At 43.0% G+C, this 18,904-nt stretch overlaps 1 protein-coding gene across 1 annotated transcript in view; it reads right to left on the bottom strand.

Moving 5' to 3' along the window:
* The window catches only part of atxn1a (ataxin 1a), an 83,450-nt gene that overhangs the window by 9,670 nt on the left and 54,876 nt on the right, over positions 1–18,904 (bottom strand). The window contains 2 exon segments of the mRNA XM_029443908.1: positions 2,048–3,550; positions 3,552–4,419. Coding sequence (XP_029299768.1) covers positions 2,048–3,550; positions 3,552–3,905 — 1,857 coding nt within the window. The 5' untranslated portion in view covers positions 3,906–4,419.

Genomic DNA, 18,904 nt, shown 5'->3' with positions numbered 1-18,904 from the left:
CTTTTTTTATTTTTCAAGCAAGGATAGAGACATGGCTGCTTGTCAAAAACTACAAGGACTTTAGTTTTGTCTAAATTTAGCTGAATGAAAGAACTACAGGGACATGCTGTCCTTAAAATCAGCAAGATGATTATGTAATAACTGATTGGTTGGTTAGAGGCACAGCTGGATACTGTTGGCATGGTAGTAGAAAATAAATACAAACATTGAAGAAATGTCTTATTGACAAAAGGGGCAACATATTTCAAGAGTAAATGACCAATCAGAAAAATAAGCCTTTTGGTCCATTACACAAAATCAATGAAGAATATTGAACATATCTTTGTTTAAGAGATTAAAATTCTTCCGACAGAGTTCTGGTTTAAATTCTGAACCTTGGGGTCTGATTGGGGTCTGCATTATCATTTGTGTGTATGACAGAATGAATAAATGACAGATGGAGGTAGAGGAGGCTTTGAGACATGATGGGTAGAGCGAGGGAGAAAATAAACCCGAGGAGAAAGTAGATGGAGTGAAGATGATCTGAAATATAGTAGAGAGAATGAGCAGGTGGGAGTGGAGGAAGCTACTGAGATGGAGATGAAAAGGCGAGTTTACAGAGGGAGGGCGGGGTTGAACAAGAAGCGGAGTGAGGAAGTGAGTGTGAAAGAGAACAATGTCAAGAACGATACAAGTGTAAGATGTATCAAACAGCCTCTCAAAGCAAACGTCAGGCAATATGTTCCCTATCGTATTATATAATTTTAAAGTTTGGACTCAAAGCTGCTACCATCTCTCAGAAAAAAAAGTAAGGAGAGCCACTGATGGAGTACAAGAGAGAAAAATAAGTCTTTGAAAGATTGTCAGCTTTTGTGGGGTACAGTATCAAAGAGCAGCCGGGGGCGGGAGAGATGGTTAGAGATGTGCTGTGTGGGTGGACGAGTCATAGTGTGGACAGATGAAATAGATTAACTGGCTTTAACGCACACCCTCAAAGACAGTGAGAAGGGTGCATGTGTGTGTTTGAAGGAGTTGGGGGGAACCCGAGACAGAAAATATAAAGATAAATTGATGCTTAGTATTAGATGTTAAGAGATTACTGAAAGATTGTACTTATATAAGAGTTCTTTGTGACCTCTCAGAGTATTACATGTAGCAGTAAAAATACATTCATGTTCCTGGCTTTCCTGAATACTTCATGAGTAGACTTCTCTAAAGCTCATAATCACAACATGTTTGTTACATGACTGCCATCCTAGTACATTGAACTTAATTACAAAGGAAAGGAGTCCTGTGAGATTCACCGATGATAGACTCATTAACAAGGAAGCAGCTCACCGCTTGTCATTCAACATTAATAACAACAGCTAAGAGTATACATAAAAGCCATCTTAGAGATCTTGTTGAAAGATCCCTGACACAGAGACGACTATCGAGCTTAGCATAACAACAACAGTAAGGAGTTGTTTCACTGAGCATTTAACTTGACTTTCAGGTTTCAGCACAAGTCATAATGATGTCCTAAACCGTTATCATTTAAAATCACATAATGAACACGCATTAAAGGAATAGTTTCACTTTTTTTGCGTAGAATTAGACGAGAAGATTGATATCAATCTCATGTCTGTGCTTTAGCAATGGAGACAGCGCTGATATCTGATTAGCTTAGCTTAGCATAGAAGAAGCAGGGGGAAATAGCAAGGCTCCAAAGTTATGAAATATACTACTACTATCACCTCTAAAGCTTAATAATTAATACTTTGTACTAATATGTGCAAAAACAAAATGTAGTTCTTCAAGAATTTAATTTGTGTGGGCATTAAACAAACAAGATTTAACGTTGGTAATTAGTGAGCTTTAGAGGTGCAAATAGCTGTATTTCTCTCTCTAGAGGTAGAGCTAGTAGCTCTGCTGTTTATGCAAAGCTAAGCGACGCCTGGCTCTATCGCCATAGTTAATGCACAGATATGAGGGTGATATTAATTTGAACTCTCATATGAGAGTGGAAAACTGAATTTCCAAAAATGTCAAACTAATCCTTAAATAAAGGTTGTTCCCTGGCTCTCACCTGTGCACGGTGCTCACCAACAGAGAACTGAACCACAGCAAAGTTGGATGCGGAGATGCTCCCTTCAATTCGCTCCACTGTGGACGAGTCGATCTTCAGATCGCTGCTGATCTCAGCACTCTGGATGAAGTCCTCTGTCTTCAGGTCCTCCACACGTTTCAGCTCCCCATCGGCCAGCTGGATTATGGAGCCCTTGATAAAATAAGGGGGGAGCGAGGTGGGCACCACCGTACTGGATGAGGATGGAGGAGCAGAAGGAGCGACCAGCCCCGGCGGAGCGGGAACAATGGGGAGATGAAGCTGGGCTTGGACCACTGCACCTGACACAGCTTGGTGATACGAGCCGATAGGGGGGTCTAGAGTTTCTCCTTTGGGCGCATTGGCAGCAATGTATGTGTGTGGGAGTGTTGTAGGAAACGGTGCGGCTTGGGTACATGATGTCACATGGGAGGTTACAGGTTCCAATGTCGTGACCCCACTTCCACTCACAGGGATAATAACCGGTTGGGCGCCAGGAATGAGTAAGTGCTGTTGTAGGCTGGTGTGGTAGCTGATCGGGGTATGCTGGCTCCCACTGCCCCCTGCAATGTAACCAATGATCGGTGGCTGATGGTAGATACTGGTGGAGGGAAGCCCCATTGACAGGGACTCTGTGGCGCTGTGGGTGGTCTGGATGACGGTCTGGGGCGACAGTGTGCTGACAGCAGCTTTCAGGCTGTCGACACTTAATGGAGCTGGAAACGTGAAAGAAGAGGTGGCGTTGGAGGAGGAGGATATGCGATTAACAGGCTTGCCCAGGATGATGCCACCTTTCTCCAGGTGTGCGGGGGCAGAGGTTATCAGCTTCTCATTGCTGGCTCTGGGTGGTACCAGCTGATGGTCCCCATGGCTGTTGGGCATTAGCATGTAAGATGTTCTCAGCCCTGAGGGATCATGAGTAGCGTAGTCTGAATGCAGGACCAGCTGGCGGGCCTCGTAGGAGGTCAAAGACGAAGCGGCATCCCGTGATTTGCTCCCTGACTTAGAGAGGTTGGACTCGGGAGACGCTCCAAATCGCCGACCCCTCTCCAGCTCTCCATTGTGGTGCTCTCTGGATCTGGAGCCACCATCCTCTTTCCTTGTGGGTCCATCCGTATACTGCACCACAAGCTGGGACATCCCATGTCCCAAACTATGGTGGTGGTGCAGTGACTGGAGAGGAAGGTGAACGCCTCCTTGGTAATGAGGTGACGGCACAGTCCGTGTTGACGTTGACATTTGAACATAGTGAGGGGCGAGGTCTGTAGAAGGCGGAGGCATGGAGGTACGCGCCAAGGATGCTCTCTGCTGGTCATGTTTGGAGACGTGCGAAGGAGCAGACACTGTCTCTGTGTATGAGTGTCTCTGCGCAGCCAAAGACGAGGAGGTGAGGGGGGGAGGTGGAGGAGGAGGTGGAAGCAGTTGAGGGGAGATGTAGCCTGCGTATGGGGCAGCGTAGGGTGAGGCTATAAACTTGCAATTTGGGAGGCAGTTGGGCGTAATGGACAGTTCCTCCAACTGTGGACTGTGACAGGGGGGACGTATACACTGTAGGCAGAGATGAGACTAGCCTCAGTGAGGACGAGGTTGATGAGGAGTCTGATGTGGAGAAGAGGGATTTATACTGGAGGCCGTCAGACTGACTGGAGCTACGGTGTCCACCCACACCACTCTCATTCCCACCAGGCACACTGGCAAGCCAGGCCATGTTCTCTGTGCGCTGGTTGTCACTGACAGGTGGGATGATAGGTGAGCGATTGTCAGATAGTAATGTGCTTGAGGGGATCTCCCTCTTCTTTGGGGGCAGACATTCATTACTGCGTTCCTGGTTGGACTTCATGCTGACTTCGTCTTATGTCTCTCAACTGTACTTGCGTTATCGTTCCTTAACTTTTGGCCTTCGATACCTTTTTCTTTTCTTTTTCTCTCTGACTTTATATTTCACGTTCCTGTCTTTTTCTCACATTTGATGATCCGTCCCTTTTCTCGTTTTAATTAGCTGTGAATTAACTTTCCAAATCTGATCTCTCTTTCCTTCTCTATCCAGTTCACCCAAGGCCGATAATAATCAGGTCTTTTCTTGATAATAAAGAAAATCCAGGCCCTAACAAGCAGGTGAGGAGGGATTAAAGATGGAGATGAAGATATGAAGGGGTGGAGGGGAGGGGAGGGGTTGGGCGGTCTGTTTGGTCCAGAGGTCTTTAGCGGCTGAAGGGTGAGCTCAGTGTGGTAGGGGAGAGAGTCACGACGTCACACCTGCTGCTGCCGCCGAGGACGACGGGGGGCCGAGTGCGTCGCACTTCATGCGGAATCATTTCCTTGCAAAAGCAAGCCTGCCCACACCCAGCACAATCCTGTGAAAGAGAGAGATAAGAAGACCGTTAGAAAAAGGTGTCGATCTCAAAAAGATGAATAGGTATATACATACAAATTTGAAGACAGGCCAATCCTCCAAATTCCTACCGTCCAACACTGCACAAGTGCATCCGCTAATTGCTTTTCAATGAAAATGAAATGAGCTGGCACAGGGAAATGCACTGCATCATAAAGTAAGTATTCTCGGTCTTGGGTATGCCATAAAGGAGCTCTGCTGATACAGTCTCTGAAGCAAAGCAAACTAATTGAAAAAGTATGATTGCTTGAGGTTTATTCTTATTTAAGTCTCCAGTGTAAAAGTAAATCTATACGTTTGACTATTGGTTAAAGCCTGTTTCCTAATCACAATAAAGCAACTACACTAGATCATGTTTTGCAACCAGGTAAGTAAGGCTCTAAGAAGAAATCAACTAATGAAAATGGCACAGCAGTAGGCGAACAATAATAATAATGCAATCAGTTCTTAAGGGTTTCCAGAAGCTTCCACCGTTAATAATAATAATCGAAACAATTCCAAGAAGTTTGCAGCACCTGCTGTACTTGGATATCTGAAAACGAGCCTGTGCTGTACTCAATAAAGTATGTGTGTACCACATGTGTGCCTGTGTGTGCTATCTGTTAGCGAAGAACCCCTGCTGCAAAAGACGGAAAGCTTGGTGTGAATCTCATGAATAATGTAGAAGCATTTCTAACACACACACACACACACACACACACACACACACACACACACACACACACACACTCACACACACACACACACACCATCTTGCTTACTCACTGGCACCTGGGCATATTCAATTATGCTGACACATATTCTTTTCATGACACATGACACAGCTCAAGTTCACACACAGACACACTCTTTCACGCATAAAAGCCCATGTCAAACTTAAAGACCCATAACATTTGCGCATGCGATAGCAGGTCAGAGTATCAGTTGACTAACACATGACAAATTTGAACTAAAAGTGCACAGCTAGCATAGCTGTTGTTACGGCAACAACATCGATACAAGGTGTGTGTCAGTTAAGAGTTTGCAAAGTCAGTGAGTTTACATCGTCAGGGGATGAGTGTGTTTAATGCAAATAAACGTACAAAAATAAATAAGTATTCCCACAATAAGCCAATAAATAGAATGATTGTCTGAACCAAAAGGAAAGTGTGATTGTGTTGCATTACAGTAAGTGAATAGAGGAATAAAGGTCCACAACTTTCACTCTCAAATAAATAATCATATAATAATAATAATAAACACTTGGAAATGTCACATACAACATGTGAAATCTATCCTGTAGTTTAAATTGTAATTTACAGGCATTTCTAAGCATCATCCAAATACCACGAAGAAAAATGAATGACAGAAAAAAATAAAAAGATCTCTGTCCTGATACTTTATATGAGAATATTAGTTTTCTTATAAATGCAACTGTGCTTCCAAACTTATCTTCATACTGCATTTGAGTTATCTTGACATAACAGTGGATTGAAGCATTTATTATTGTGCATTTGGAAACACTGAGAATCTGCAGACAGTCATTTATGTAGCCGACATCGCAGAATATAAGACTACGATTGTTGTTAACTGTACTCACGTTAGACCACATAACACAGCCCTATCAGATCTCTGCAGCTGCCAAGCCACAAAAAGATTGAATCTATCAACCACAATGAATGGGTGAACACCTTCGAGGCTTCCTATGGCTTATTTGCTAGCTCCTGCAGAGTGATACCAATTGCACCTACTGTGAATGTGTGTGTGTGTGTGTGTGTGTGTGCGTGTGTAAGTGTGTATTCTGTAGGACGAAGGGAAATCTTGCATCTCAAGCAGATTCCTGTGATTTAAGAAGTATCGCATTGCTACTATAACCAAACTGCAAAGACGTGAGAGTAAGCACACATGCACATTTACATGATGCACATTTACATGATGCACATACAGTACAAGAAGACGCGCACATACGACTTTGTTTTATGGTAGTGATCACACACACACACACTTTCTCAAGCACGCACCATCTGTTCAATGAAGCAGACATGACTCAGACTGTGTTGAGAGTTGCTGTTGATCGGTGAGCTTTTAGCACAGAGATGCACTCTTCACTGCCTTCACTCTACCTCCTTTCAACTCCTCTTCTGCCTCAGCCTGCCCACCTCTTCTTCTACATCACTCCATTCTCAATTACCATTCTTCCATCTAATGCTTTTATGTTCTTAATCGTCTCTCAATGCCTTCGCTTCTTCTCTCTCGACATCCTTTCACATTAATCTTCCACTTGTCTCTCAACTGTACCGCACCTCATTGAATGTTGTGTCATAAAATTCAGTCTGTATAGAAAGTTTCAAAAAAACCAAAAGAGCCAGAGCTTGTATTCAACAAGTTGTTGCTCAAATTAAAACTTTGTGGTACGAGGAATATTATGTGTCTGAGAGCTCTGAGATCAGAGACATTTCGTAGCAGCCGTCACATCACTGACAGTGTCTGCACACACACAGCCGCAGATCTGCTCATCTGCTCCTGCTGCCATCTATGGTTGCTTTTATCTTCAGAGCGAGGCTCGTTGTTTCTGACAGTTCACCCTGGCATTAGAAAAAGGTTTGTGAGAATTCCAGGAGAAATATTATATGCATTGTGTAATGGAATATACTGTGCTGCTGTTACATACAGTGTGTGTAATAAGCATGGGGTTGCTAACAACAAGATTGTTATTGCAACAGAAGGGGTGTAAGCGACTGAACTACAAGAAAAGGGGTTTTACAAAAGGTACACAATGGGAACTTTAAATGATTCAATACAGGAAAATAGCAACTTAAACCTGCTTTAACCTATTTTTTGCCATGTGGGGGCAGCAAAAACCATATGAAGTTAATATGTCAAACTTGTTAGCAAACTATTTACACATCCAGCGGACATGGAGCATGGTCTCCACCGATTGCTGAGGGAAATATCCGGCTCTTTATCAGATAACTGCTCCAGCATGTTCACCACTAACTGAGTCTGTCTGCTGTTTGGCATTGGACAGGGAGCCACAGTGGGATTTTAGAACTTCTTTGCTGAAAACAGCTGCCTGCTGTGAACGGACATAACACAGAAAAGAGGCTTAAAAAGACAACGAGGTGAAAGATGCTAAAATGCTCTGTAGAGCAGAAGAGTTGGGTTCGTCTCTGTCATTTGATTCATTGGTGGTGTGAAAATATCGATTGGAGCAGTTTGAACTAAATCACTGCTGGAGCAGAGGGTCAAATGCAGACACACAAATACAGACACGATAATCCTGCTGGAAAACCTGAACTTTCAAGCTCTCCTGCCGTTTTAGTGAGAGAGTAAAAGAGAGAGAGAGAGAATAGAAGGAGGCTGTGCTGCGAGTGAGGGAGAAGAAGGAGTGAAAGTAGAGAGAAAGACTCATCCCTCCGTAATATTAACCCTTCCAGCATGCAGGGTGGGAAACAATTTAAACTACAGCAACAATTAATGAAGGAAGAGTCTGAGGAGGATTGACAAAGGGATTTAAGGGGGGGATGAAGTAGTGGGGAAAGGCTTGGGACGCATGGGAGACATGGAGAGAGAAAGAGAAGCAAGCTCAACTGACCTACATTGCAAAAAGAGAGAGTATTGCTTCACTGAAACTGATACTCAAACACACATTCACTGAAAAGCTATGTCACCTGAATCTTGCTGAGTTTGCAGCTGTGTGTGTGTGTGTGTGTGTGTGTGTGTGTGTGTGTGTGTGTGTGTGTGAGTGTGTGAGCGACTAAAGCACATGGAGGACAGACGGCTTGGGTTACAGGTCATCAACACACATTCACTCTCTCTCTCTCTCTCTCTCTCTCTCACACACACACACACACACACACACACACACACACACACACACACACCACACACACACACACACACACACACACACACACACACACACACACACACACGATGATCCACCTTGCCAACGTCTGAGTGTGCATGCGTGAGTTAGTAACCTAAATCGTTCACTCATGCACTATACTATTGTCCTTTTACGGTCAAAACAGTGGAGGTTCTCAAGTTTCTTTCCTTCACACTCAAACACACACACACGCACACACACACACCCTAAGTGTAAAGTACTCACACTGTCTGATGTTTGTGATTTGTACAAACTGTACAGAAAAGAAAGATCTAACTCATCCTTCATGTATCAGTTGTGACATTTTCAAAGTTATATGTTACAGAAACACGCATTAACTTATATGACAATCTATAATTTATAAAACCTTCATAGTTTGTAATGGGCTGCTTTTCGGTTATGGCGCCATGTGCTGCAACAGTATGGGCAACAATACTGTAACTATGGTCATTTACAACAATTACGAAATGTTTAGAGCAGCAACAGACATCTAAAGACAGGGTTTCACATTTCTACAGGATATACGATACATTTGGGGTTCAATATAAGAAGTTTCTCTGCACTAATTGTGTGCAATGACATAAGTACAGTACATACATTTAAAGAATGTATTCTATCTGCCCCAGAGGCCTCTTAGGAGCATATGCAATATTATTATATTACACTTTTAGTTCTGATTGAATCGCAAACAAACTATTACACTTTCAGTCAAGGGCTTTTGGGGTTTGCCAACTAAGTTGATTGCCATTGACACAATCCTAGAAGGTTTATTCTTAGATATAGATATAGTGTAGTAACAATAATACACTAGTTCTAAAATCTTCTGACTGCCACTAAGGCCACTAAGTTTCCTAAAACAGTTGCAGGGAGGGGACCTGTGAAATGCTTTTGTTAGTTGTTTTAGCTTTGTTGTTAGGAGGTCCACACCCACAACTGCAGGCTGAGCAAGAGTGAAACATCACAACATGCAAACCACTAAAGACATTAGGTTACAGAAGGTGTCGACACACTCACACACAGTGTCACACACTGACCATAAACACACAATGAATGTTCCCTTATTGAGGATTTAATTTCAGAATATAATAATTAGATAATTATAATTATACAAAAGTCTTACATTTGTTTTGCCATCAACTAAACAACACATCACTATTTTGTCTGCAAACACATTTAGATGAACGCTACAGTAATCTAAAATCTGGAGTGCATGGGCTACATATGTCTGCTGCATTTGAGTTTGTGTGTGTGCACGTGATTGCCCAGTCATAATCATAATCATGATCAAAAGGATAAGTCCAACGTGATGCGTTATCTCACTGCTAAATATACTTCAACTGGAAAGTACAGTGTTGCTGCAGGCTTACACTTCTATGCCTCTCTCTACTTCTCTATTTTTTCCTCTATGTCGTTCTCTAGCTTTTTGCCAATGTGGGTTTTCATTAGTGTGGGTGTGTGCTTGTGTGTGTGGGTGCATGTACATGCACAGTACAGGGACCCTTGCCAGACTGGAAACTCTGACAAGCTGCCACTTTTTTCCCAGTTACTTTGCACTAGTGATTACACACAAAAAACAACAACACACACACACACACACACACACACACACACACACACACACACACACACAAGTGTGGTCAGATAGTGAGAGAGTAATGGAGGATCTGCCATGACAGATGGAGACAGAGAGTTAGAGAAGCAGGGGAAGAGGCGAGGGAGGGGTGACGGAGTGAGGGAGAGGGTGGTTATGAGTTACACAAACAAAGAGAGACAGAGATGGAGAGAAACAAATGACTGTGAGAGTCTCTTTAGGAAAAACAAACACTTAGGCAGCGTTACATGACTTGCACTTTCTCACCCCTCAATAACCCTGAGGGTGGGCGGGTGGTTGGAGGGGTGGTGGGGGTGTAGACAGACCGAGCGAGAGCCTGAGAAAGAAAGCTAATGGAAAGAAAGGAATGAGAGAAATGTGAGAAGAGAAGAGAAGGGAAGAGAAGAGAAGAGAGGTAGGGAGGGGAAACACTTCAGAACGACGGGCGAATGGAAGAAACGAGCGACGACGATTGTAGGAAAAACTAGGGCAGACGCAATACGCACTTACAAATGACATACTGTGATACAACAAGACACGCTAACTCTCTCCCGCTCCCACACACACACTTCATTCAGAGCGAGCACAAAACTGTGTGAAGTGTACTTACCAGGGTAGCAGGAGTAGCCCACTTCTGCAGCATGCTCTCATTTCCCCTCTCATTCCTTTCCTCCCTTAACTCCTCTCTTCTTCTTCTCTGCCGTGTCCCTTGTAAAGCACCCTGAGTCTCTCTCCCTGAGTCCCTCTCTCTCTCCCTCAAGCGGAAAATCCAGAGCAGATTCAGTGTACTTGTGCTACAAACTGCTCTCGGCCTTTTCTCACCCCCCCCCAAACACACACACCGCTGACACACACACAGCCAACAGCCCTCTCCTAAATCTTGACAGCGAGGCAGGAAGCTCCCTCACTACCACCGATACACAGCACTCAGGTGATCACACATACACACACAAAATTGGTAGCACACACTTGCACACGCCCACAGGGAGGGAGTCCCGCATGCAGAGCTCCAACGTGTATTATGCAAGAGGCTGAATGCGAGCCAGAGCTCTCACACACACACACACACACACACACACACACACACACACACACACACACACACACACACACACACACACACTCACACACACACACACGGCCCCTCCCACGGTTCGCCCGGCCAACCTCATCAGGTATTCATTCAAAAAACACACACACGCCAGCTGGCTGCACGCCCAGAGACCGCTTACAAGCAGCAAAAGAGAACGAGAGAGGGGGAGAGGGAGAGGGTGGGAGGTTGTTACAGTGAGAAGGGCAGAGAGGGGGAGTGTGGGAGAAATAAAGAGGGAGGGAGAGAGTAAGCAGTAGAGATTAGAGAGAGAGAGAGAGAGAGAGAGAGAGAGAGAGAGAGAGAGAGAGAGAGAGAGAGAGAGACAGAGAGAGAGTGACACATGGACAACTTGTGTACACACACAGACATGCATGTATGTATCTGGGGCTAAAAGTTTAATGAATCTCTTGGTGTTTTTTCTCAATTAATTAATTAATTAATTAATTAATCATGACATATAAAATGTCAGACAATAGCGGAAAATGTCAATCACAATTAGAACACAAGGCGGTTTCTTTGTATGCAACCAACAGATCTTCAATTTATAGCTGAATATAATAGAGGAAAACAGCATATCCTCACATTTATGAAGCTGGAATCAGAATATTTGGCATTTTTTGTTGATAAATATTAACCAATTATTAAGTCAACTAACAATTTGGATCGTTTTAGGATTGCATGTATCATCGATACAGATATAGAGAAACTGACATACAGGTAAATCCACTGTCATGTATGCAAACACACTCCTATGTGTTTATACGCTCAAACACACATGCTTACAAAGAACACAGTGAGATCAAGGATAGAAACACGAGCAACTTCAGAACCACTATCCATTTCCCCCTTTTGCAGACACAGTAGGTGTTAAACTCAGATTTAACGAGGCTGCACTTCCTACTTTCGACCACTAGATGTCATGACTGATTGCCTCACTGACAGCGAACAGCAGTCTATTTCCGTTAGTTAACTGACCTAGTTAAAAGACCATTTGGAAGTAAATATAGATGAAATGTGCTCCTCAATGCTAAGAGTTGTAGCACGCACAGGGAATAAGTGAGCACTCGATCATAAGAAGTTAACACACACACATGCAGAATAGTAATGATTCCCACTGGACTTAAATGGATCTAAACATGCACTAAAAACACATCCTGTTTGTGTTGGGCGGTCTTCCTGTCAGCTTGATATCAATCCGGGTGTTTAACATTGAACATTCATGGAGCACGAGACATTTCAAAGTGTGCTTTTAATGTGGTGAAGAGAACTACAAGAACTAACAAAGTGTACCCCGAGAGGCTCGGCTGGATAAGTGGATTGTAAAGTGGTAATCTGAGAGCTCTTTGTGGTCTTTTTTTCTTGTATTATGGAAGGCATTTTTGGTGATGATAAGCACTCAGAGCGATGTTTTCCTTTCATTTTTCACATTGTTTGTTTGTTTGTTTCTCTTCTTGGACTTTGTGTTGGGGAAGTTTGACTTTCTGCAGATACTGTTCAATTGTTTGTTAGTTGTTGTTGCTCATATTGAAGATAAAGTTCTTGATTTGCAACACCATGAATCACAAAACGTCCTTCCTGTTTTGAAACTAAACCATGTCCTTTGTTTAAAAACATTTTTTTTTTACGAAATATGGGGGTTTTAGGTGCACTTCTGGAAGTAGGTGTGAATATTTTAACCAGTTTGTGTTGTATATTGCAGCAAAACCATGACACAATAGTATATAATATCACTTATTTTATCTAAGTTATAGCCTAAAAGTAGAGACAAGGATGTACAGAGAAAGTAAAGAAAAAGATATAGATAGAGACTCAATAAACACATAAGAAGAAGACACAGACAGAAAGCCAAATCGGAAGAGACAGAGAGAAAACTAGACGAGACTGTGCATTTGTTTTACAGTCGTTTCCGTTGCCTTGGCAGCTAATTGGAGCCTCTCTGCATTTAATCATAATTCATTGTGTGGGTTTGTTTACAATCTGCCGTCAAGTGAAAGCAGTTTGAGCGAGAGAAAGTGCAAGCGTGGGTAGACAACAGGCACAAAGAGATGAGGTGAGAGAGAATCAGTTATAAGAGAACTTTTTGAATGGTGATGTTCTGTAATGTCTTTGTTCAGCTGGTCTGTGTCTACATCTAAAACTCTCTCGGTCCAGTGAGGAGGCCACGTGCAACGCCCTTCTAGCATTTCTGAAAACCTCTGACCTCCAAACACAAACTCTAGAGCCACATAAATATCCAGTTTCTTCACATTTCCCTTCACTGTCTAACCATTTCCACCAGGGAACCTGTTTTGGTTTGGATGTTATTACCTGCACACCATCAGTAAATGTCGAGAATATCACCACTTGATCATAACTTGGTAATATCGAGTGTCACACCTTCTGCAAAATCCAGGTTTTATTGTCCCTGAGCTTAAACATCTCTTTATAAACCTGTCACCTCCTTATAATTTACATTTCTGCTTCACGACTGATGGATTTTATTTGTATTGCATGAAATTACTAAGGTCTCTTTTATACAGCTGGATCTTTAAAGCATCATGGGAAAATAGTTTTTAAATACAGATATCCCAACTTTGTTTTTCATAAGGAGATATTGAAATGATGTACTTGTGCTAAACATAAGACATTATGCTGATAGCCATAACTGAGGAAAATATGTTGTCATTTGTGAAGTGAGCTGCCTATTGGAGTTGGTGAGACTTGTGCTAAAGTGAAAGTTTAAATCAATCACAGATTGTTCATAACAACAAAACTCATTCAGTAATCACCTCATAATGGGAATCAATGTAATATTAGGTGCAGTAAAATCTTCCTCGACTCTCTCCTTCTGTCACAGTCACAGTCTCAGCCAGAGGCGGTCACTAAGGAAACGGATGAAAAGCTTCTATATATACACTCACACCTACATATCACGGACTGCTCTCTCTCCTTCTCACACACACACACATACTCGAACGCACTCTCAGTCGCCCCCGCAAAGTTCACACACGCTGTGGTTATGCCAACGGAACCCCCCGTCCCCCGCCCGACACACACACTACCCATCACCCCCTTTCTCTGTCAGCGAAAGTCTCAGCTCTCTTGTTTATCCAAGTCTTTCCATCTGTCTCTATGTGAGTGTGTGAGACAGCAGGTGCAGAACCAACTAATGGTCACATACCAAACACACACACACACACACACACACACACACACACACACACACACACAATGGTTTTATGATGGCACACCCTTATTACAACCTTACCCATGCTCTCCTTATCATCTCATGGGAAAGGAGAAAGGGAAAACCATGCATAACCTTTTGTCATCATTACATAATCAAGTTAACAGTCCCCTCTAAGTCACGGCCATTTACACACAAACATATTTCCCTTCACTGCGGACCCCTTCACCTCTCTGTCTCTCTCACAAACTCTCTGCCAGCCTGTGTGTTAACTTGCTGGCAGTGTAGTGTGCTACTTCAGCCCAAGCCACATCCCATTCACAAACCTACTAATCTACACACACTATTAGATCCCTGCTTGTCACACACACATACACACACATACTATGCATGTGTGTGTGTGTGTGTGTGTGTGTGTGTGTGTGTGTGTGTGTGTGTGTGTGTGTGTGTGTGTGTGTGCAGGATTAGGGAGGGACTGGAATGGATGGGCAAATCACTGCTAAGCTCCTCTATTGCTGTATAATCCTACTGAGTACACACACACGCAGAAGCACCAATGCGTAAATATGCATTCAGACAGGCACATGCGCACACGCAAACATGAACTCTCTCACTCTTTCATTTTCACACACGTACAAAGCTTTTATTCGCAAACACCCACGCACACAAACAATAGCAGTCATCACAGACATTCAGACACACAAATGTGTAGGCAAAAGTCCAACACACTCATTCAAGGGCGCACGCAGACATAGACACACAAATATTATTTCAAAGACAATACTGTACATAATCCTGTTCAGAGAATGTGTGTACCGGCACAAAAGAGAGAAAGAGAGAAATGTAGGAGGGTTGGCAGTTGTGGGGAGAAAAAGAGAAAAGTAAAAGACAGAAAAGAGGAGCGAGAGAAAAGGGACAGATAAATGTAATCCAGACTCCATTCAGCATTACACCACCCATTCATTCACCGTATCCACACAGTGATCCCTCCTTTGTATGTTCTTTCAACACAGGACCCTCACATGTATTAAAAGAGAATGTCACTCATTTCAAAAAATTGGAATATGGAGAATTTGCACGCATATTTTTAGTAGGAGCTACGTCAGCTCAAACGGCAATTAAGAATGCTGAAAGATTTTCCAGGCCAAGACTATGACGTGTAATGTGATAGGAGTTTGCAGAATGTGGCTCCTCAACTAGCTAGACTACTTTATCGACTTGATCTGGCTCTTCATTGGTCATTTTAAGTATAGGTGGATAGAATAATCTGTAAAAAGACTGAAAAAGCACTTTGTCTTGTGTTCTCCTGATGGTGCCTGCATGTGTCCACTTCTAGGACAGAAAACCATACTGTTGTGTGTACTGAAGGTGAACTGCCCTGCTGTAATGTGGGCATAGGCAGGCAGACTGGCACTAATTGCCATGAATGGGCATGGCAGCGGGCATTGTGTGGATGAAGGAGAGGTGGGCGGATGCTCAGCATGCGTCCTTGTCTGTGAATAATGTGTTCCACCTTTACAAAAGGCACAAGGACAAGAATGTCAAGACAGGCAGCAGCACTAGTCGAGCATGCAGACTCGCACAAATCATCAAAGGGCCTCTGCTCGAACACACATCCAGCTTCCCCTGAGACACAACAGGACACACATGCAACATACGCCGGAGCCATACAGAACTCAGTCATTATCAAGACAAACAAATTCCATAGTGAGGCACACACACACACACACACACACACAGAACACAATCACCACACACTCCACAGGTGTGTGACTGCTCCTGACGCCCAGAGCTGCGAGTGAACGCAACAATAGACTCTGATAAAATGCACAAACACACATTTGTGTCCGCTCACTTTGTAGTATATAATCATGTTGAATAGCCATTCTGATTGCTGTCAGACTCCCGGAAGGGAAAATCACTCCACCAATTTTCTACAGAATGAAGCATGTTATGTGTGTGCTGTTAGCAGAGGGAAGCTTTATGTTGCAACAGAAAATGAAGACTTCAAATGGCCTTGTTCATATTTTTGCTTTATGAATAACTCTAATATGGATGTTCACCATTCACTATGGGGGCAAACTGTGTACTTCACAAGGCTCCTGCAGAGACAAAGAAACTTGAAAAACTAATATTATGCAATTAAGACCCCACAGGTTAATGTATACATGTGGGTTTGAAATGAATGCACAGAGCACATACGAATCTCTTCTTTGATAATAATTATGTTATTCTATGATTCATCATTGATACTGTACTCTGTGGGAGTTATTATATATCAATATTATCAGTATGTTACCCTTTAGGGCTTGACAGATACGGAGTGTGTGAGGTTAATACTTGAGAATAATAAAGCTCTGTTAACAATATTTTGGTTGATATACAGTAATATCTTTTATAAAAACATAATATTATCAAGCACTTTGTGATGAAGATTTGTGTGAGTAAATATACAGCTGTAACCATATTTTCCATTATCTGTATCGTAGTTTATGTTTGTGCCTAACTATCCACCACCCGGCGTCTCCTGACTTAACAAACCAGTTTGCATACGAAGAATACTGTTAAAGTATTAAAGTGTTCACTCGCACTGCACAACTCAGTGTGTGCTTGCAGAGACAGACGAGAAGAGAGCAGATAGACAGACTGACTTCACACGCTTCTCATTGTGTGTCTCACGTTTTAACACACACACACACACACACACACACACACACACACACACACACACACACACATACACACACACACACAAAAGGAAATTCCATCTTGGCGACATTCTCTGGGTGGACTTTTCAAACTAAGGAATGACCAATGTGTGTGTGTGTGTGTGTGTGTGTGTGTGTGTATGTCTTTACCAAAAAGAAAAAGAAAAAGAAAAAGAAAAAGAAAAAGAAAAAGAAAAAGAAAAAGAAAAAGAAAAAGAAAAAGAAAAAGCATTTGTGGGCAAAATTCTTCTGCACGCATTTAGCTGTCTCATGGCCTGAGAATAACATGTTTTAGAAGCTGTGGCAGACACACACACACACACACACACACACACACACACACACACACACACACACACACACACACACACGCACGCACACACTTGAGGGTGGTGTTATAAAACACAAAACCCGTTGACCCTGACCCAATTTCAACACAAAACCCAATTTTTGCCTTGGTTCGAGGTAACATTTGATAGGAAAAAAGTGTGAGGAACAAAGGAGAGAGGGACAGATCAAAAGAGGGGAGGAGAAGGAGAGCAGGTTAAAATAGCAAGAAAATGACAGAGGAGCAGGAAAAAGATGGACAGTGATGTCACCTTGTTGTGGCACTGCAGTGAGAGGGAAAGAGAGAGAGAGAGAGAGAGAGAGAGAGAGAGAGAGAGAGAGAGAGAGAGAGAGAGAGAGAGAGAGAGAGAGAGAAGAGTGACACAGAGAGTCAAAGGGACATGGAGAAAGAGCCTTAAGAGATCTATTAGCTGATAGAAGTCATGCAGACAAACTCCCACTCCTTAGGCAATTGATTCAAGTGTGTGTGTGTGTGTGTGTGTGTGTGTGTGTGTGTGTGTGTGTGTGTGTGTGTGTGTGTGTTTGTGTGTGTGTGTGTGTGTGTGTGTGTGTGTGTGCCTCTGAGTGACAGTGAAACTCTATCTTTGGGCCTCGGGGCATAATGTAGTACTACTAGAAATCTCTCTTTTGAGACTGCACTTACTCTTTCTCCTGCTTGTGTGTGTGTGCGTGTAAGCATGCATACAGAGAGAGAATGAAAAATCCCCAACAAGAACTCTGCAGTTTGTAACTAAAGGAGCATGTAAATTTGAGCTTTAGGCACTTTGGTGTGTCTGTGTGTGTGTGTTCTTCTATTACTCACGTTGTGGGTCCTGTCCACTCAAAGTAAACCATTAAACTTTAGGGTAAAGTCTTTGCTTCTTGCTTAATGTCAGGGTTTGGTTTAGCATGTAGCATTTATGGTTAAGTCTCCAGAGGATAATATAAGTCAATGCAATGTCCTCCTAAGTGACAAAAACAAGTTTGTGTATCTGTCTCTGTGTGTGAGAGTTTCAAGAGGACAGCATAAAGGAATGCCTCGGTTCATTCTTGCCAAGAGCACTTTTCCCATACGCCAGGGAGCCAAGACTTCCCTAATCAGCCAAGAATTGCACCAACTCTCTCTCTCTCTCTCACCCACACACACTCAAGCACTCACACGTTTTACTCTCTGGATTCACCGGGAAAGAGGGTGATAGTGTGAAGGAGGGAAGTACAGCCTTACACACTTCAATCGGCACAGTGAAGAAAGACAGAGGCACTATTTCCTCAATAATTATACTTCCATTGTTAACCTTGTACACCGTGGTTTGGCAGTAATGCACATACAGTTATCTCACTTTCAGGTCAAATGTATGCTTCACTCAATTGAACTGAAATGACCCCAAAGGCAGATAGGTCGAGCGAAATAGAGAAAACAAGTGAGACGGGAAGACAGACAGAGATTCCAGCAGGGAAACTGCAGCACTCTCCAAACTCTCTGCTCCCTGTGGAGCAAACGAGAGTGCTCTGTCTGTGATTGTGTGCGTGTGCATGTGCATGTGTTTGTTTGTTTGTGTTCACTTAAACAAGCATGTCTGTTTAAGACAAGGACCAGAGTGCTCGCATTGCAAGGCACCAAATGTTGAGGCGACAGAAGAACAACAGGCAGCAACATGGTTTCCTCTATAAAAGCATTCACACTGGGCTCAAAG

The sequence above is a fragment of the Cottoperca gobio genome, chromosome 11 (assembly GCF_900634415.1).
Source record: "Cottoperca gobio chromosome 11, fCotGob3.1, whole genome shotgun sequence".
Lineage (NCBI taxonomy): Eukaryota > Metazoa > Chordata > Actinopteri > Perciformes > Bovichtidae > Cottoperca > Cottoperca gobio.
Note: the sequence above shows the minus strand (reverse complement) of the source record. Positions and strands in the feature narration are given on the sequence as shown.